The sequence below is a fragment of the Pantherophis guttatus genome, chromosome 2 (genome assembly GCF_059756535.1).
Source record: "Pantherophis guttatus breed Tessera chromosome 2, ASM5975653v1, whole genome shotgun sequence".
NCBI lineage: Eukaryota > Metazoa > Chordata > Lepidosauria > Squamata > Colubridae > Pantherophis > Pantherophis guttatus.
This window is the reverse complement of record NC_142064.1, coordinates 99897681-99919354: the sequence shown is the minus strand read 5'-3', so window position 1 is coordinate 99919354 and position 21674 is coordinate 99897681. Positions and strand designations below refer to the sequence as shown.

At 37.7% G+C, this 21674-nt stretch overlaps 1 protein-coding gene across 1 annotated transcript in view; it reads right to left on the bottom strand.

The window, feature by feature from the left end:
• POLR2B (RNA polymerase II subunit B) overlaps positions 1–21674 on the bottom strand; it is a 24288-nt gene extending 2614 nt beyond the window's left edge. Inside the window, exons 1-21 of the mRNA XM_034410884.3 lie at positions 21480–21674; positions 20233–20305; positions 19724–19874; positions 18115–18227; positions 17758–17977; positions 17064–17222; positions 16191–16355; positions 14511–14707; positions 13108–13227; positions 11839–12025; positions 10595–10738; positions 7600–7739; positions 7401–7512; positions 6868–7022; positions 4526–4724; positions 4236–4404; positions 3159–3255; positions 2663–2757; positions 2058–2308; positions 1874–1963; positions 245–352 (exon numbers count right to left, since the gene is read on the bottom strand). Of these exons, the coding sequence (XP_034266775.1) occupies positions 245–352; positions 1874–1963; positions 2058–2308; positions 2663–2757; positions 3159–3255; positions 4236–4404; positions 4526–4724; positions 6868–7022; positions 7401–7512; positions 7600–7739; positions 10595–10738; positions 11839–12025; positions 13108–13227; positions 14511–14707; positions 16191–16355; positions 17064–17222; positions 17758–17977; positions 18115–18227; positions 19724–19874; positions 20233–20305; positions 21480–21498 (2964 nt within the window). The 5' untranslated portion in view covers positions 21499–21674. The remainder of the gene's footprint in view (positions 1–244; positions 353–1873; positions 1964–2057; positions 2309–2662; positions 2758–3158; positions 3256–4235; positions 4405–4525; positions 4725–6867; positions 7023–7400; positions 7513–7599; positions 7740–10594; positions 10739–11838; positions 12026–13107; positions 13228–14510; positions 14708–16190; positions 16356–17063; positions 17223–17757; positions 17978–18114; positions 18228–19723; positions 19875–20232; positions 20306–21479) is intronic.

The window sequence follows — 21674 nt, the reverse complement described above, 5'->3', positions numbered from 1 at the left end:
AAACTAAACATTAAAAGAATTTTAAATCATATTATGCAAATTTAGAGATTGTGTTTCCCCAGGATCTAGATTAATGCCACGGGCCAGAGAGTTAGCTTTTTAATCTGAAAATAAAATGGCTCCGGATTGCAAGAGATAAAAACTGATTCAACCTTGGCTGGGTATGCTAGAGTAAGAGATGACCCTGGAAGCTCTCAAAGAGAGCATGATGGAGAATATCTCAGTTCCAAGCAGCGAGACTTACCTTTCCTTGAAGGCATTCAATCAAGTGACCAATGGTCATTCGCGAAGGGATAGCATGGGGATTGATAATTATATCAGGAGTGATACCTTCACAGGTAAATGGCATATCCTAAAAATGAAAACAGATCAAAATCATACCGTTTTCTATAGCACCATTTTTTCTTGTTTATAGTTTGCTTAAGCTATAAGTCTTGCTGGATTTTTTTTTGTATGATATAAGTCACAAAATAAACTGTACAACCTCTTTATTCTGTCAGGTATTTGATCAATTATGAATTTTCCACTATACTGTATATACTCATGGATAAGAGTTTAAGTGCCATCATACACTTTTTTAAAAAAAGGAATTCGACTTATCTGCAGATGGGCTCATCACTGAGCAAAGGTAAGTCTTGTTTAATAACCATAATTGAGACTGGCAAATCAGTCCTTAAGCAAATCAGTCTTCAAATCAAAACTCATGACCACAACTTGGTTAAGATTTTACTTCAGTTTACACTTGCTTTATAACATCAGAAGGATATAATCCTAAACAGCCAAGAGCCCAAAGAGAAGGAAAGGTTTCCAGAATTTGACTCTCAAGGAAGCTATTAAAAAGGGCAAATGTTAAATCTGCTTTCCCTTACTCCCCATCCTTTGGATTGCTCATCCCAGCACTGGGATAATTAGCAAGAAAATTGATGTTCGAATTTACTTTCATTGGAGAGGGATTACATGGGAATAAGCAGACAGATGAATGCAATTTCCCAGGAAGCAAAGAAAAGCCCTTAGTGTGAAACTGATTCATGTTTCGTCAACTTCAGGGAGCAGCTGGAAAATCTGCCTTAGCACTTTTCAGGGACATGCTGCACTGGGGAGAAAAGAAAGTCAGGAAGAGAGAGCTTACTTAGGCAATCTCTCTGCTCTGCAAGTGGTGATGGGAGGGAAAAAAATGGGTCAGGCACAGGACAACACATACTGACTTAATGGTAAACACATGACTGAGATACTGCAGGCATTAGTTGCAAAGTTACATGTCTATGGAGATTCTCAGTCATCCAAGTCATGGTTGTCCCAAAGGTGCTTTTTCAAAAGCAACTGGACTTTCTGTTTTTTCTTTGAAGACATTTCGCTTCTCATCCAAGAAGCTTCTTCAGCTCTGACTGGATGGTGGGGAATGGAAGGATTTATACTTCTTGCAGACAGCTGGTCATTTGCATTCTTTTTGCGAGCCATTAAGGCCACCTGGAGGTTTACCTGTGTTGTCAGGGTCACCTGAGTAGTGCAAATGGGTGTGGAGCCTTTTTGGAACTGTTGAAAGGACTGTGTTGTAGCCTGGAGATAGATGATGTCATATCTCTCCCCCTCTGTTGAGAGAGGGCTGTTCAATCTATGTCAACTATGTCAAAATTGAACAGCCCTCTCTCAACAGAGGGGGAGGTATATGGCATCATCTATCTTCAGTTTATAACACAGTCCTTTCAATAGTTCCAAAAAGACTCCACATCCATTTGCACTAGTCAGGTGACCCTGACAACACAGATAAAGCAACTGATATATTCTAAGTAGAGTAAAAACCAAGGCAATATTTCAAATCCAATTAGCTAAGCATGATATCCTCTACATCAAAAACAAAATTGGAGACATTTACCTCTTGCCTGTATTGGATACCACAGGTACCTTTCTGACCATGTCTACTAGCAAATTTATCTCCAATCTGTGGTATTCGGACAGACCGTACCTGGAGAGATAAAATAATAATAATCTATTACACCAACTATTCACAAATGTTGGATTTATTCTTGCCGACACATTTGCATAACTCGTATACTTACTCTTATTTTACAAAACTTGTATCCTTCCTGATTCAAGGTAATCATGACCTGGTCAACAATACCAGTTTCACTAGTTCGTAGAAAAGTGCTGCAATCCCTTTTAGTGTAGCGACGATTGGTGCTCTCCAGTTCGTCTTCGTTCTCAGGCAAAGTTACTGTCTTGCCAATGATGACATCATCTCCTGAGACACGTACGCCAGGTGCAATCAAACCATCATCATCCAGCTTGTCATAGATGGCATGCCTCATCCCTGAAAAAAGAAGAAAACGTTACGTGCTTCCAAATCAGGGCTTCTGCTTGTTCCCCTTTTCCAATAGGATCACATTTCAAAGCTAATACTGTTTTGTGTTTACTCCAGTGCCATTCTGAATTCAGAAAGAAAAATCCATTTCTGCTAGACCTCTTTTTAGACTAATGTTACATATGCATAACTCTGTAGCCATCAGTGACAATGACAGGTAAGGCAGGATCACTCTCTTGTAACCCCTGTGAAATCATATTCTTCTTTGCAAATAGCATAAACATATGAAACCTATGAAATTCTATTATTGTATCTATTGTTTCTGTCTTCACGATGTATTCCTGATCACTGTCTATGTCTTACCCTGGCATGTTTCACGACTAGGTTTCTCAAACACTTCTTCTTGGTCGTATCCTTTTTTGGACTCCTGTTCTTTATAAGAGCGATAGAATACAGATCTAATGGATGAGAGAAGTGACACCATCAGCTCCAAGTCAGACAGCACTCTTTTAGTTCAGGTTGAGACATGATCTAACATTCTTCAGCAGCAGGGCAAAACATGATGACATGCTGACATACATTAGCAAAATATCCACTCGAGTTTCGAAGCCTATGGACTAAAACCACCTTAATCTAAAAGTGTAGCAAAAAGGTAAGTTTCCAACAACAAAAGAAAAGAAAAATACTTGATGACTAACACCTACAGAGAACTATTGAAATCTTTGATACAACAGAATACTGCAAAAAGCATACCCAGAATGCTTCAAAGCTAGTGGCCTATTTCTTATAAGCATGTGAAATAGTTCTTTAATAGGGAAATAGAAATGTGGCAAGATGTGAAATATTTAACAAGCCAAACCTGAAAAACCCTCTGTCAACAGCAGAGCGGTTCATGATAACAGAGTCTTCTTGATTATATCCTGTATATGAAGCTATGGCGACTATAGAGTTGATGCCTGTAAAAGATTCAAGAACACACTTCAATTATACCCATATTATTTTCATTTTATAGATTGAGTATTAATGCCAAATGAACTCTAATTTCTCAGTAATTATGTGTTTTCTACAGAATGATGGGTTGAGCTTATAAACACACCCAGTGAGCTCCTATGTTGTTATGCCTGGTGTTATCAACAGAAGATAGGATTTCTCAGGAGCAGGTGTGGAATTTGCTTAAAATTTCACATGTTCCTTCAACCATGTCCTTGAGAATTGTCTCCAAACCCTGTTAATTTGCTATTCATATTCAAAGACTGGACCATCTTGAGCATAAACATTTCAAGAATTTAAAACTGGCTAATTAGATCATAGTTGAAACTTGTATAAATATTTTATGCTTGTTAAAATTGAAAAACAAACAGTGCAAAATGTAATAAGAATGTGCACACCCAAATACAAGCAATAACTGAGATAGATATGAACAAGAAACAGAAACAGAAAGAATGCAACTAAGGAATACTAATTACAGTTTTGACCATTGCCTTGCTAGAGTTTATGCCAAAAAGTACTATGCTCAGAAAAATATATTAAACAAGCAAGGCTAATTTAAGGAGCAAGCTAAGAAATATTTCAAAGTTGTAATGCTTTTCCTTTGTGATCCAGACACACTGGTGCTAATGCTTTTCAGTGTATTAATGAAACCTAATTGAATAAAAGTATAGGGAAAAGTTATATTCTTAAATGAGGTAAACTTCTCAATACCAGTATTGAGATCCCACAGCTGCCATTGCTAAATCATCAATTAATATTAAATCATCAAATACAAAAAAACAAAAAAAGCCCCACATCTCAGTGAAAATTCATTATTGGTATTCCGGAAATGAATAGTTACAGTAACTTAAAAAAAAGGCACTTTGGCATATCTCTTTAAGAAGTGGATTGTTTCTCTAAAGGTTGAGGTTTTATCCCTGCACTAATCAGCAACTTGCAATCATACCTGCTGGCAACTCTCTGAACCTCAAATATTCCATAGACCGTGTGGTCACAAGGGGCTTCTGAGGATAATATAACACATGGGCCAGTGTATCCATACGGACATGGAAATTAGTGATATAAACTCCCATGGCTTGTTTTCCCATAGCAGATTGGTATGTATTCCTAGGAGACTATTAAGAAAGGAGAAAATGTGTTAGGAATGGGAAAAAACCTTCGAAATTAATGCATAATATTATTCCATCAAGTCATAAACTCTTAATTTAAAATATTATAAAATAAAGTCCAACAAACCTGATTGTGATCTGGAAATGGAATAATAGACGCACAAACTCCTAGAATCATGGAGGGGTGAATCTCACAGTGTGTATATGTGGAACAATATGCCACACCTTTCTCCTGCAAATCATCTGGAGTCATTGCCAGCATAACAGTCTCCTCTTCTAGAGTGTCAATGTATTCTACTACACCACTGGCCACCAAATCCTGCCAGCTAAACAAAATGAATTTTAATTAATGCAACTACATAGAGTTCTAAGAACAAACTTGAAAATTTATATCTGAGTTCCAAGAAAATATGTATCATTCAGTGTAATGAAAAACTAAAAGTATAAGCATGCACATATTACCCATAATTTTGCCCCTTCAGGTACAATAGGCATTTGCTCCATTCCTTCATTAGTTTATGGTTTTGTTTTGTTTTTGCTTAATGCATATACTGCAGAAACCAATGTCTTGATTCCTTAGAATTTCTAAACTTGCCGTCTTAGCCGTCTAACCGACTAAAATTAAAGTGTACTGAATATTGTCCACACTCAACTCTGAACATAAGAATCTGTGATGAACCCATTGATCTAGCTGGCTGTCAAAAGATGGTGGCAAAAGGAAATCTCTAATGCAGGGGGGTCAAACTTGATTTCATTGAGGGCCGCATCAGGGTTGGATTTGACTTGGGGGGGGGCGTGGCCAGCTCGATATCACTCATGTCGGGGGCACCTATGGTGGCCAAGTGCTAAGGCAGGACTTCCCTCAGACCTTCCCTCCCTCTCATTATAATCTCCTTCTCTCCTTTCTGCCTTCCTTCCTTTCCCTTTTTCTTCTTTTTCCTTCCCTCTTCATTCTCTTTTCTTCTTCCTTCCCCTCCTTCCTTCTTTTTCCTTCCTTGCTCTCTTCCCATCTTTTCTTCTTTTTCTTTGTCTTTCCTCTTTCCCCTTTCCTGTCCCTTCTTGGATGCTCAGGGGAAATATTTCTTCCATTTTCACTGGAAGAGGTACCACAGGCCAGGCCGCTGTTTCCAGGGCGGCCACACGGGCTACATCTAAGCACCCAGCGGGCCGAATCTGGCCCACGGATCTTGAGTTTCACACCCCTGTTCTAATACAACCTGGGAAAGAGATAGGAAAGAGAAGTGCTGTAACATTAATAAGTTCACATACCATATATTCCCTGTATTTTGCAGCTTCCATATTTAGCATACAGCAACTCTAGCGATTTCAAAAACGCCTTTGTTGCTTTGGTGAATGAACGGGAATTATAAAGAGGAATGTAAGCAGATATAAAAAGAACTACTTTTCGCAAGATCAGCAAATAGCTACTCTCTACCACCTTGATGGCGAACCTATGGCACGTGTGCCACAGGTGGCACGTGTAGCCATATCAGTGGGCACACCAGCTGAGTTCTGGCGTGTATGTGTGTGCCGGACAGCTGATTTTTGGGCCTTCTGGGCCCACCAGAAGAAGGAAAACAAGCTGTTTCCTGCCTCCGGAGGGCCTGGGGGGTGGGTGGGGAAGCCTGTTTTTCTTTCTTACCTGGCTCCAGATCCTCTCTGTGCATCTGTGGAGCGCGAAAACAGCCTTTCCCACTCCCTCGGAGGCCCTCCGGAGGCCTGAAAGGGCCCATTTCCCAACTCCCGGTGGGACAGGAGGTGACGTATTTTGCTGTCCCCAGCCTCCAGAGCCTCTCTAGGAGCCTCCGGAGGGCCTCCGAGGGAGTGGGACTGTTTTCGCCCTTCCCAGATGCATAGAGAGGATCTGGAGCCAGGTAAGAAAGAAAAATGGGCCTACCAGGCCATCACGTGTCAGGAGCGGGGGCAGGGAAGGGGAGGTTGCGCGTGCATGCCCAGGACAGGGTGCATAGAATTATGGGTGTGGGCACAAATGCGCACGAACCTCCCTCACCCCCCCTCCTGGCACACAATGGCAAAAAGGTTAGCCATCACTGCTCTACCGCATCCACTCTCCAAAATGATGGCAGGACTTGTTCCTAGTAGCACTTGACTTGTACTAGCAAAGTCAAATCACTCTTGAAAATGCCCAGCAAGTGTTTCAGACAAAACTTTTCTCATTCCTAAATCTGTACTCAGGAGGAAAGACTTTATTCACTTCTCGTATGAGTTGGACCTTAGTTTAAATCATCAATAACATAAACATTCTTTTCAATTTCTGCTCATTTCCACATAACATTTTAGCAGACACAATTATCTGCAGAGCTGAACTTGCTTGGTTATGCACTTTCTTTAGCTAATGATCCTTCCAATTAATGCCTGGAATTTTCTCTTCTCTTCCCATTTAAAGCATCTTTGAGGAAAGACAAGTACTAAATCCCACAAGAGGAGAACATTTGAGGATAACCCTACCTGTAGTTGTTATATTCACGTTCTTTCAATTGGTCAATATGCCTCTTCTTCAGTAACAATTTTTGTTTTTCCACAATTAGAAGTGGACGGCAGATCCTACCAGCATCAGTATAAATGCGAATTTCTCGTTCCCTGATATCTCTGATCATGGACACCTGCATGAGAAGACACAGTTCTCATAAACACTGACAGACAGATCAAAATATCGAAACACCATGTTTTCAGATGCCCCCCCCCCCCGAGATTTTGCAAGTTGTGAAAATGGTGCTCTTCAGGCAAGCTTTTGTAGCTTAATGGCGATTAACCAATCCTGATGTCAGATAAAAGCAACTGAGTATCTGAAGAGTCAAGATTAACATTCTGAACTACACATGGCCTTCAGAGAGATTATCACTCTGTTTTAATTCATCAAAATTATATAGAATTTAAATTAAATCACAAATCTTTTTTCTAGATCAACTTATTTTATTTATTTTATTTTTTGGTCTAGGTTAGCACCTTTATAGGTCAGTTGGAATTACAACAAAACTTACCTCTGATACAATGATGTCCATTTGCCGTCGCAGTTTTCTCAGTGTATTCATAAGTTGCTCTGGATCTTTGTGAATTCCAACCCAGCAACCATTCACAAATATTTTTGTGGCGCTTTTGGAAAAAAGGGAAACAGTTAAGCTGCTGATTTAGAGTGAACCTTATAGAAGCTAATGGAATTACATTATACTTGGTTCTTACTCTGCAATTGCTGCTGGGGAGATTTCTTCCAGGTTTTCCATACTCCATTCTTCTAAAAATTCCAGAATTGGGGATGGCTGAGATCCCACAGAAATATAGGCCATCAGAGCAAGGTTCTTCACAAGTCCCACAGCATGACCCTAAGAACAAACACAGGCTAAATTTTCAATCTTAACAAGCTCTATTATGCATAGACGTTCTGGCAGTTTTTGAAATTATAATAACATTTAAAAATCAAGACTGTTATATGAGAATGGATCCTGAGGCACATTTGGTGGAAGGCAAAACCTGTGAAACCCTTTTTTAAGATTTTGTGGAGCACCTTGTAATAATTGCCCTGAATTTTGGCAATTGGTTTGTTAAAACATTCCTGCTATTCCAAGATACTGTAGAAACAATAAGGAAATGTGTGGCAAAAGCACTAGAACAAACCTAATACTTTAAAAAAAAAAATCCTGCAGGATTCTCCCAGAAACGGGAGAAAAGGAATATCCTAGCCTAAGAAAATATATTAATACCACGCTCATTGCAGCTCTTCCATAAATGTTCCTTGTGGCCAACAGAAATGTGCTTGCCGCTGTTCACAGATAACTCTGTTCACAAATCCTTCATGTTAACTTACTGCAGCGGTTCTCAACCTGGGGGTCGCGACCCCTTTGGGGGTCGAACGGCCATTTCCCAGGGGTCGCCAAAGCCCTCTCTCGCCCCCCCCCCCACGCCTTCACTCACCCTCACCCTCTGCCGGATCACCGTTCATTTACTCCGCCCACTCCCAATCTATTGCTGCCTCCGGGGTCCCAGCTGATGGCTAGAGGGGAAAAAAACTTTAAATTCTTGCCGCAGGGCTTCAAAGAGCCGCCCTACTCTCAGCTGTTTTGCGGAGGGCTCTGTTGCTAGCTAGCTGCAAAGAGGTAAATTCCTGGAGCAGATTTTTTCCCCCCTAGCTATGCTGAGAAAGGGAAATTGAAAGTAAGCAGGATCTTGGCTGCAACGTGACAAAATGAGGCAGAGAGATTTCTTTTTCCTCACCAAAAAAGGTAGGTGCAAACTGCAAACAATGGGAAATTTAGGGCAAGAGGAGGTTCAAGATTTTAAAACACAGAAGAAAAAAAGCTCTATTTAACTAGGGAATTGTAATAATTGAGATACTATTAATTGTATATTGTGTTGAAAGCAGAAATGGTTAAGTTGTGGTTTGGAGGAATATATGGGGGAAATTATTTGGTTTATTATTATTGGTAAATATAATTAATTGATTTGTAAGAAATTGGATTGCATGGAAATAATTGGAATATTCATGTTCATATTGATTAATATACAAAAAAGGTAGCTATATAACTAATTGATTTATATTAAAATGTTGAATTTGTATTAAACAACTGTATTACATAATTAACCAATGTGAGGATGGATATAAAAATAGATGACAATGGGAAGGGGTATAATATAGAATAGAAGGGAAAAATTGAATTTGATTAAGATTAAGAGATGAGGATGAAGGGTAATATTGGTTTTTTAAAAAATAGATGAGGAATAAATATGGTAAAAAGGAAATATAAAAATTGTAAATTTAATTGAAATGACTAAATACTGTGTTGGAAGAAATATCCTTCTGGGTTCTGCTCCAAGTGGGGAAAAAGACACTGGAAACATGGAGACTGCTTGGAAAGATGGTTTAATGGTGGACAGGATCACATGGCTTGATGGGGCCCATTGTGTTAGTTTCTGTTGCTATTGTGTTGCAAATGTCCTTTGACAAAGGATTGAGTTTCTGCCTCTGGCCCATTAACAAAGGGTGGGGGGCAGGAAGGTGGGAGTTGCTTTGTCTGTAAAATATGCTTCTCCATTTCTCATCCAGGTAGGGAAATATAATATTCTGCCTTTTTAATATTTCCCAAAATATTTCATTCTTCTAGGAAAGGGGTGGATGCTAACCTCCTACAACTGTTTAAATTTGTGAACCGGCCAAATACTCTGTTCAAAGAAAATACGTTGTATGTTTGTATGTGTGTTTCTAATTATTGCTATTTATTGCTATTTGTTCTCTTTTATTCTTTAAAGTTTAACAATTCATTCTTTATCTTAATATCTTAATATTTGTTTGGGGTTGGCTTTCTTCCCTTTCATCTTTTTTATTGTACAGCAATCTTTCTCCTCAAACCTACCACCTCTCTCTTTTCTTTTCTTCTTACTTTCTCTTCCTCCCCTTCTTCTTCTCCTCCCTACTTCCTCTTCCTTTCTCCTTCTCCTCCTCTCTTCCTCCCTCTCTTACCCTCACTCCTACTCTAATTTCCCTTCCCTTCCTTCATCCCTCAAAGGGCTGAAAAAGTTATTTTTGACTGGTCCTCGCACTTTTGACCAGTCCTCGAATTTACGACTGTCCTCACATTTTATGTTTTTTGCCCTATCTTATACCATGTTGAAGAGAAGCAGTTGTGAAATGAGTGACATGGTTGTTAAGAATGCTGCACGGGCATAAATGTGAGGATGGTCATAAGTGTGAGGACCAGTCAAAAGTACGAGGACCTGTCAGAAATGACTTTTTTCAGCCCTCTGAGTAGTCCCTATACATATAGCCATGGCCACCCGGTCACATGACCAGCTAGCCACGCCCACCCAGTCACATGACCTCCAAGCCACACACACAAAATAAGCCATGCCCACAGAACCGGTAGTAAAAAAATTTAGAACCCACCCCTGGTTGGGGGTCACCACAACATGAGGAACTGTATTAAAGGGTCACGGCATTAGGAAGGTTGAGAACCACTGACTTACTGGGTTTCATTACCAACCAATTTTAACTTGAGAAAAGATTTAAAAATCTGAAAAGACACTCTACTAAATACTGCAGAAGAAGATTAGCTTGTCCTATGCAAGCTAAATTATCCTATGCAAAGTAGCCTAATTCACATGGGAAAAACCTTACAGCTCCAATTTTTTAGAAAATCCCATTTACTGATGGTATAGAGGCACTTAAATACAATCTTTGCATTACCTCTGGAGTTTCAGCAGGACAAACCATTCCCCACAAAGTGTTGTGCAACTGTCTGGGCTTTGCTAGTTTACCATCTCTTCCAATAGGCGAGTTTAAGCGTCGCAAATGGGAAAGTGTAGAAGCAAAGGTGAGACGATTCAATACCTGAAGAAATGCAATCAAGGACATTTTTAGGCTTTTCATAACATACAGAACCTAAATCTTGTTGCTATAAGGTCTAAAGGTTATGTTATCAACTATGAGGAATATGTCACTGACAGTTAATCACTGAGAGTGAGCTGGGCAGCCATACAAATTTTCTCAATAAATAAACAATTACAAACGTTTTATTTGCAATATTTATCACATATAATTTGAGCACCACATTTTACATTTACTATTAAGCATAGTTTACTTCTGAATTATTAAAGGACCAAAGAATACAATGGGCACTTTTAATGAAGAACAAAATCTAATGATTCTTTCAGGTGGACATTTACTGAAATCCTTTAACAGTGCAATTTTATTTTCTTTTTAAAGGATTTATTCTCTGAACACTCTAATTCCTCAGCTAAATTTAATTTTCCTCACCCAGACAAGATTCATTCTATAATTCTTTTATAGCTGTAGCAAATTTCTTGGGCACCCCTAAAAGAATCACAACAAATCAGAGAGCCTCAGCCATTATCTGCAATGTGAAAGATGGGGAAATCTAAAAGTTTGAATTTTAAAGAAGTTTCTTCCCTATGGATTAAAATATCATTTATTCCTCCCACCCATGCACTAAATATCTGCAATAACAAACGAAATTATTTTATGTACTAAGCGGGAAGGAAGAGGCACAAGGAAGATATGCAGTGTAACTGTACTAAGAAAATTTTGGATAAAAGATCCATTTGGAAACAAATAATCTAATGCCAAAGAATTAGGACTGCTGCTGGTTGATGAAGAGGGTGGCTCCAGGTTAAGATACTGACAAGAGAAGCTAAGGTAGAAGGAACAAAATGAAGGATGGGCAGAAAATGGGGCAAACAAGGCTAGTAAAGAACTATTTATTTAGGAAAGAACAATAAGGAAAATAAAATGAGCATTCTTATATTTCAGCCAACCCACTGAGGTAGAATTGCTGTCATTCTCTAAAAAGAATTAAGGTGATATAGCCATGTCTCTGCTGAGCTGATAACTTTAAAGAACCTACATTTGAATGGCAGGGATATCTAAAACAAAACACTCTTACACTTTTGCACAACAGACAATACACTTACTTGTGACACTCCAGCTCTAGCCTGGTGAGCTTTCTTCTGATCTCCCCAGTTGCCAGTTGCTAATGAATATTTCAAACCATCCGATATAATCCTTGTTTTAATTGCCAACTCCAAGTTAAAATCTTTGCCTCTGTCAATAAATTTCTGGGCATATATTCTAACTTCTTTCAGCAAATTCTTAAACATTCTGTTTAGGGAAACAGAAACATTGAATAACAATAAGTACAATTTTGCATATTTCCCCATAATCTTCCACATGCAATACTAAACCAAAAGGTCTCTATTTGCAAAAGATTAGCCACAGTTGAAACCAGATTGCAGTGGGACTAGCACTCTCAGAATGAATATCAGATGAATAATCTTTTCAACAATGCCAGAGCATTTAAATCACTCAGATACTATGAATCTGATTATCTGGACATTGTACAATGAAGCATTTGAAAAAAAAAATCTGTACAACAGTTGTGTTTCAGAGAAAAATATTAAAACACCAGACTGAGGAGCAAAATCTTTCATGCCTTCCACTATTTTCTGTCTCCTTGATTACCTAAGCGCTATTTATAAAGAAGAGTTGAGAACTGTTTCAAATAGTCTAGAAGAGCAATGTGTTTCAGTAATCATGATAATGTCAATTCTTCTGATAGTTAATGCAAAATTAAAGGGTCTCAACATGAAGATTTTATTGGATATAAAGTCAACAATCCTAGAAATGTACATTATTCTATTCTTCCAGGATAAGCAATATTTTGCAAAGAAGGGAACAAAGATTAGAAAGCAAAAACACTAAAGGCAAGAGATAAAGGAAAGGGAAATTAATGTTAGTTTACAAATACACTATTAATTATAGCTTTCTATACCATTCTATCCTTGCAAACCAGCTTTGCTTCCATGCACCATCAATATATTGCCTTTTATCCTCTAAACCTGACATTTTTCTCTCTTTGTGGGCCTCATTAATTAACCATATTATAATATTCCCAGTCTTTTCTGTCCTCTTGATCCATTCATTCTTCCTTCATATATTTATCTCACAATTTGATTTTCTAGGATCAAACCAACTCAATGTATTTCTTTTGCACTGCTTTCATAAGTCACTTTTAAAAAAATTCAATCCACATTCAACCATCACCCATCTCTTATCCACAGATTACCCTGCAGGCCATCATATTCTATAGAGAAGTAAATATGTGTATTTTTACACATAACTTTTCAAAAAGGTGCAGTGTACTTACCCAATATAAAGTAATAATGACCCTCTGAAGTACTCACCCTCTGAAGAGGAAAGCAAGCAATGGTCCTGCCAGGTCAAGCCGCTTGTTGCCATAGTGATCCCTATCGTCTAGTTCCCGTCTCCCTAAAGCTGCTAGCAACAATCTATGAACCATGTACCTGAGAAACAGTGATTGACATAGATTACAGGAAGGTAGAAGTTCAGGTTTCTGGATTGTGTACATAATACAAGTCAGCAATTTACTCCTAAGAAAGGAATCTGCCCAATCTATCATCTATTCAGAAAATCAAATTGTTATCCCAAATATCTCACTCCATGTTATTTAAATTTGCTGCCAACGGTTTTCAAGCTGTAATGAGAGAATTTCAATTTTGTTTTTTTTATTACAACTCTTATCTAAATATGATTCATTTCTGGAGGATAACTGTAGCCTTTGATATTACTTCTTATACAAGTCCACAGCTAGTTCAACTCCCTTGAAATTATGCAGGATGAACAATTTATTTATTTATTTATTTTATTTATTACATGTATTTATATGCCGCCATTCTCCCGAAGGACTCAGGGCGGCGAACACAAGTTAAGAAACAAGTTCAATAAAATCATAATTTAATCCAAATAATTAACAATTCAACAGAACCAAGTCACTCTCCATTTTTTTAAAGCTCTTTCCACACAACATTCCTGCTAAGATATCTCTTGTTGTTCTCACATTTGGAAATTGCTTACTATTTTATATTACATATCAATTAATTATACTGAGCCTCACTGCTTTCTAGGCAATCCCTTCGATATGCTGCTTAAAATCATGAAGGACCAGGAATTTTGTAGATAAAAAAACCAAGATTATCTGTACAGTATTTGAGGAACCTTTAATTTATCTTATAAAATATTGTAAATAGATCAGTTTTCCTTTCCAAAATATTAATGAAGCACCAATAAGCTATTAAATAATAAACTATAATAAATAAATGGAATAAACAGGAATGCTGGTACTCAGGTCCTTCCAATACCACAGGCATTCAGAAACTTTCCACTGTACCTTCGATCACCTGCACTTAAATAAATTATAAATAATAAACTAATAAAACACTGGTCCCAGTGACCGATCCAAATTCGATTTCGCATCATTATCCTGGGGCATGTACATTTGCCTTCATTCGTAAAAAACACTAGTTGAGTTTAAAACAGCATTTCACTGCATCACACTGAGCCAGTAAATGAACTTTACAAATGTACTGGATCATAAATAAATATATTTTAAAATACTCACTCCCAAAGCAGCACCACTTTCCCCCCCAACAGGCCTCTGACTTCATATTGCAAATATAAATCTCCCCTACCTGGAGTATTTTATCCATGTTGATTTCAACTGCCATAATCCCCATCCAATATGAGCACATAAACATTTACATGAATAGTATTCTTTATCACTACATACCCAAGAAAATAAGCCTTTTTAGTTTCACAGAAGTCACTGACACCAACATGTGGAAGCATCTCTTTCTGTAAGACTTCTTTGGCGTATTTGATTCTCTTCTCTTTAGTGACACCGGGCTTTGCACCTCTTGAACCAATGAAATTCAATGCAACGTTCTGTTCCTGAATGACAAATGCTTCATCCAAAGAGGGCTTAACCTATTGCACACATAAAAAGAAAATGAGATTTACCTTCTATAAGGAACTTCTTGGCACTTAGAAATACATTAAATGAAAATGCACAAAAATAATCAAGAGTCAACAACTTCTAGCATGTTTCCTGCAGAATTTATTTAGTGTTCATTCTTATGAAACAAAAGTTTATCGATGGTCACAAATAAGGATAGTATTATGTAATCTCTAGGTTTTTAAAGCAAAATTAGGAAATTAGAGTTCAAGGTACTTTATAGTAAACTGAAGTACCTTTCTGATCACAAGAACTGAACAAGTAAGAGCTAATTCTACCTCTTCTACTAGAAAGTAGGGATTTTGATTTCTTCCTGTTCCATAAAGCAAACCTCCTTTCTTTAATAGCTTGTGCTGACTTCAGCTCAATGTGATTTGGCTCATCCCTTAAATTTCATCCTAAAACACTGTAACTGGTAAAGGATGCATAGGACAGTGAAGAAACTCTCTTTCTGTCCTAGAGTAAGAGTGTAGGGTCCATCTTCCTATTACCAAAAAGATACTTTGGAGTAAATTCAACTACTATTCTTGGAGGTGAAGCTAACAGGTAAGAGCTATATAGCCTCTCTGTGACCATGTGTGAACAAAGTTGGTGTCTGAAGAGGATCTACAGTATATACTGTAGTTTATCGTCTTTATAAACATAGGTGGCTTTATCCCAGAGCTGCCATGCAAGTGTCTCTTGAGGCCAGTCACATGATGCTACTCAAGCAAGAAAGAGGCAATATCATGCTGGCTGTGAATGCCAGGCAATGCGTTCTCTCACTCTATTTTTTATATTAGAACATGAAACTCATCTCCTCTGATTTCCTGTTTCTATGAGGAAGTCAAGATTGTCTAATGAATGAACTCCTAACATTTTGCACACCAAGCTTCAGCCATACAATCCCTATGATGGAATAGGCTGTGTTAAATTAAATCATAGTTCTATCTGATTTTCTGCCATCCTGCATGCCCATTCTGGCATCAATGGACCTTATTCTACAAACTGGCCAATCATGCTTTATTAGTGCTCCTTCTCACTAATATGATGTTATTTCAGACTTCTGGACTGCTGATGCCCTGTATCTTGTCTGCCAAAGGTGCAGGGGGAGCATCTCTGAATAATTACAACACTGCTTGCCTCCTTTAAGTTCCCACACCTCTGGAGGTCTGACAAGACACTTCCACTAACTGACCAACTTCCAACTCTTAGGCCACTCTGTTATTTGGCCATGGCATCCTCTTGGTGCATGATTCTATACATGCCTTGACAACATGGCAGTGAAAGCACTGATGGTCTGCTTCTCTCTTCTTTACTACCATCCTTTTATTCTCCAAATCACAGTTGATTCCTTCCTCTAGAAATTACATGCAGTTCAATTTGCTTTGGAGTTTAATAATGTGAGAAAAACGTATCTAACAATATACAATATACATTCTAATTTAGCAATTAATATATATAAATGTACTTTACCATTTCCATCATCTCAGGATCTTCAAAGTCATAAATTATATGCTCCAAGATGTCTCTGTCAGATACAAACCCTAATGCACGGAACACAATAATGATGGGCACTTCCTGCTTGATATATGGCAAAGTTGCCACAATACGTTGACCTATCGCACTCTTCTTTGCACCCTAAAGTTAGAACAAATGCAACATCTATGCCATCAAACTGTATTTAGGCACTTTTTGATGATTTTCAGATACACTGCAATTTTTAAAAAATCATTTGGATCTCTTCTCAACTTTCTCCCTTACACACACACAGCCAAATCCCTTGGACCTATGAACTCAAGTTGAGCAGAAAAAAAAGCATCTCCATAGCTGACAGTTTCAGAGATCATTATCAGGTCCAGCAAGACAAGAATAGTCAGGTTCCTGCCATCCAGGTCACCACAAGTATCCACAAGAGTGACCAATGCAGTTTTTGTCCATTCCCAAGTCAAAGATATACTGTAGATGACTCTCATACACAATTCAGAAATTGTTGTAACTTTCCCCATTTGAGAGCTCTAAGAATCAAATGGGCTTAAGGCACCCCATTTTCTTAACTCCCCGCTCCTCCCCAAAAAACCCAGACAAAATAGTCCCTGGAAAGTGGGGACAGACTGGGAAATCCAACAGGATTTCTAACTGACTGGATTTCAACCATGGCCTGCATTTTTCATTCCTGCAATTTAGACTGGCAAGATAAAAGAATGAAATGAATCCTATGTCCTGTCAAATCAAGGCAAGCACAATATAGATGGGGGGGAGGGGTCAGAAGGAAGATGACTCTATTCATTTATCAATCCCTAGTTTTTTAAAGTTATGAATTGAAAATTATGAATTGCAAATGCTCACCTGCCCACCTCTGGCCAACATGCTAACCCATATAGTACTTGTTGGTCGAGAGGAGTTCTCCAGGCAAGAACGGCACTCTCCTGTGTATGCATATTTAGAATCTTTCTTTGCAAACACATATACTGTGTTTGTAGCCATTTTCTCTTGAGCAATCAGAACCTGTTTGCAGAATATAAACAAGCATTTAAAAACCCTGTTTAATAGCTAAACATTTTACTGTTAAAACAGTCTTTTGAAATGCTACAAACTATAATCATACAGAGTTGCTGGAAGTCATGATATACATAATTATAATTATTTATAATATTTATATTATTTTCACTTCTTTAAAAAAAACAGAACAGGCATGGTACAAAGAATTCTATGTTCCAACCTCCACTAAAAAACAACAACAAGCAATCTATTTTGTTTCAACCAAACCCTTGTGTTGATTGTATTTGTTAAATAACTAAAAAACTCACACCTTCTTCACATATTTTGTAATCTTTAAATACCCAGGATATAATTTAATACAGAAAACCAGATGGTTAATCAAAAAACACTATAGGACTCTTTTTAAACAATCTCTTTGAAGGAAAAAACCCTCTAATTTTAAATGTAAAGATGAATGTTCAAAAGGGACTGAAGCTATGATACAGCAAGCAGATAAAAGATTCTTATTCATGGTTCTTTCCTCAATATATCTAAACCTTACCTTTTCTGATCCATTAATAATAAAATAGCCCCCAGGATCAAGAGGGCATTCATTCAGTTCACAAAGATCACGATCAGTCAAACCGTTTAATAGGCAGTACGTGGATCGCAGCATGATTGGAATTTTTCCTATGAATGTTTTTTGATGTTGTGTCTGTAATTGGTCTTCTCCTTCCTTAATAACTGTCTTGGTTATGTCCACATACAGTGGTGCAGAATACCTTTGGAAGAAAGTTTACAGTATGTTTTATCTTCTCAAATCATTTAATACCAATATAATCAAGATTATTTTGAACCACTTCAAATAATTATACAACCCTTGTTTGTACAATAAATAATAAAAGTAGATAGCTCTTACGTAAGATTTCTGAGTCTGGCTTCATTTGGCATCATAGGTGAAGGGGCACCATCTCTTTCCCAATGAGTAGGCTTGGACAGATAAATTTGTTCAAATTTCAAAAGATAACGTGGCTGAAAATAATATAAGCATGGCATCAATTAGGCATCCAGTGGCACCTTTATCAAATATATGAAGTGAGAAGCAGCTATGCAAACATTTTGATGAGGATCAAGAAACTGAAGGTGAATCTTGACCAAAAAGGAACATGACAGAGAGCCAATTACATTGTCTGTGAATTTGGAAGATTATATCATATGCTTTGGATGTAGGAATGGATATATAACTGGAAGTTACTCCTTAAACCCTTACTACTGATAGAGTAACAAGCAACCTCTGTAGCAAGAAGTACCTTTTCATAGCCTGGGTTGGTCTGTTTTCTGTAGCAATAATCTGGTTGCAATAATACATGCACTGACAATCTTAAACTGGACCACCATAATGCTCCTGCTCATGGGTTACCTATGAAGTTGGCCTTGCAACTACAACTAGTATAATATGTTACAGCTATATTGTCAAGTTGGACAGTCTAACAATAACATATTACATCTGGTTTTCTAATATACACATTTCATTAAAGTTTAAAAGGAAAATAATTAACATAAACAAAAGAAACCAAAGAGAAAACTAAAAGTGAAATCAGAAATTGCCTTTTAGAAAAAGAAGCAGCTGATCCACCATGCTATCTTCCTATACAGGGGCTGCCTCATGCCATTCTAGAAGCAGGAGCCATTTGGGGAACAATCACAATTCTTGGATTGTGAGAACTGTAGTTGTTTCCAAAATGGTGCCTGCTTCTGGGATGGCACCACACAGCTTCTATATAGGAAGTCTGCACTACACATCAGCTGCTACTCCTTGGGAAAGGTGATCTTCAGAAGAAGTGGAATGAGGCATGATGGAGTGGGAGAAACCCAAGGGTGTGGGACCCAGTGGTGCAAAAAGCAGGCCCAAGGCCTGTGGGAGACCCAGCTGGGTGAGAACCAGGCCGAAGGGACCCAGGAAGGCAGGATGAGGGAGGGATAGGTAGGTAGGGGCAGCTATAGTGTCCCTGCAGTTGGTTGTAAGGGCAAGCGGATTGCCAAGCACCTGAATTTTTGTCATGATTGTGGGGACGCTGCAGCGCCCATAACTTTGGGTACGGGTCATAAATCCCTGTGTTTAGCAGTCATAATTTCAAATGACTGCTGAATGAATGGCCATAAGTAGAGGACTATGTATAGAAGCTATTCTTGTTTACTTATAATTTACCACCCAGATTTTTTTTGTGGTGCAAGATTTCTTTGCTAGTTTGCAACTAATATGCTACAATCCCCTTCAGAGGTTTTTTTCCTGAAGTGAAATAACAAGGCAGAATATTTTAAATAAATGTTAATACCCTGCGTAGCATACTGCGCACTGAGATTAAAAAACAAAAACAAAATGCAGACATATACTTCCTTATTCAGACCACAGATCCATTCTTCTATGATAAAACTCTCAACTAGCTCTTTTAGGATACACAACAATTGGCTGTTGACAATCACAACTTGTGCTTTACACTATCTTTAAAAACAGAACAGTCTCTTACTGGTTCTTCTACTTCACCGGTAGCATGTTGAGCTTCTGCTTGTAGATCGATTGGTGGGGCATCTTCTACAATTCTTTGCACAGACATCTGAATGAACTCATCAAAAGAATCCAGCTGCTGTCGAACCAGACCTTTTTCATCAAAATAGGAGCTTTGGAAAATATTTTAGAGCCAGTCAGTATTTAGATTCAACCTTTATCATAGCATAGACAATAAAAAAAGAAGTGTTCCCACCTATATGAAATAAAAGAAAAATGCATCTTGCAATCTACAATTTTCATTAGTAGCTGTTTTAAGTTATAACTTACAATCAATAACTCTTTTAAATTTAAAAGTAGTTTCTCCTAAATTTAGTGCAATAACTTTGAGTAAAAATGCATTGTTCTACTGATTTTGGTTGAAAAAAACATGTCCATGTGATTTTCCCTTCTCCCAAAATGTACATGGATTATAAAGAATGTTTTATTCTGGGAATATGGCATATTGTATCTTTTTATATGAAATATTACCTGATGACAATCCAGCATGCTTCTTGCCATAGATCTGGAGTGATTTCATCATCATCCTCATCATATTGCATATCTATTTAAAAAAGGAGGTGGGGAGGTAAAGAACTACAACATCTTTCTAATCCTTTGCAAAGAAAGTATTATTTTTAATGTTAGTAGTTTATTATTTTTTATGTTTACTTCTAAAATCTCCAAATAATAAAGTAGTAACAGCTTTTCAATATCTTGAGCAGAGGTACGGAAACTGAATCTGAGATCTCCTTATAAATTATTTACCTTATATTTAACCACTGAGTTATGAATTTGCTTTTGTATTACATAATTTAATTTCTAATTTAAAAAATCTTTTTTACAGGAGTAAAAAATGTCTGCTACAATTATCTGGGAATAAATTTCATGTAACAATGGGACACATTCAAACCATTGCCTCTGCATTTATTTGCAAAATCAATCATGTCTAATACAGATTTAAAATCCCAGAAAGACCAAACACTGAAAATAAATGCTGGATTTTGTTTCTGGTCAGATCTGTAGTGACTGGAAAAAAAATAATGCATATATTAACTGATAAATCCCATCCCAATAACCTTTGACATCTGTATCAAATATCTTTTTTCTAGATATTTTTCTTATATTTTGTAAACTGTATGTATTACATATTGGTGAGAGAATTTAAAAAGTTTTAAAAACGAAACCCTACAACCCAGAAGGCACAACTGCACAGAAAATACCACACTGTCATTTAACTGCAGAATGACTGAACTGAAAAAAATTAGATATATTTGGTATTACTATGCATTGAAACAAAGACACTTCGTATACTGGGGTTTAAAGTTGACTTGCTTTCCTGAAATACAATTAAAATATCCAGTTTAAACTTATGCTGAACAGTGGCTCTTATTCAAACGTCCTCACTTATATTACATTACAATTCTAGCACACCCCTTGGACCAATTCTACACTGTCCTCCTCCAACCTTTAAGCACGGAGAAGCAATCAATATCGCCCTGATTTGATTAGAACTTATCATAATAGTTGCAATAATATAATCGAAACCCTTTGGATTCCCCACCATCTTTAACAGTATGGAATGATTAAAAAGCAGCCAGGTTACTAATTAGTAGGTAACTTCGGATGCCACCAGGAAAACCAACAGAACAGTTTTAGGAGCCAGAAATGATATGGAACAAAGCTCCCCAGAGGTGAAGGCTCCCTTCCCCAAGCAGCTGCCTTAATAAGAGACTCACCTTCGTCCGCATCGTACATCTTGGCAAAGGTGCCTCTCGGCTGGTCACGAATACACGCAAGATACTAATCGCCACCGAGGCGGCTCACTTCTGAAACAGAGGCACAGGATTATTATCGCGCTTGCGCAGAGCTCGCGTTTCTCAGCTACTTCCTATCGCTTCAAAACCTCATTTCCTTTCCCATTAGGGCCGTGC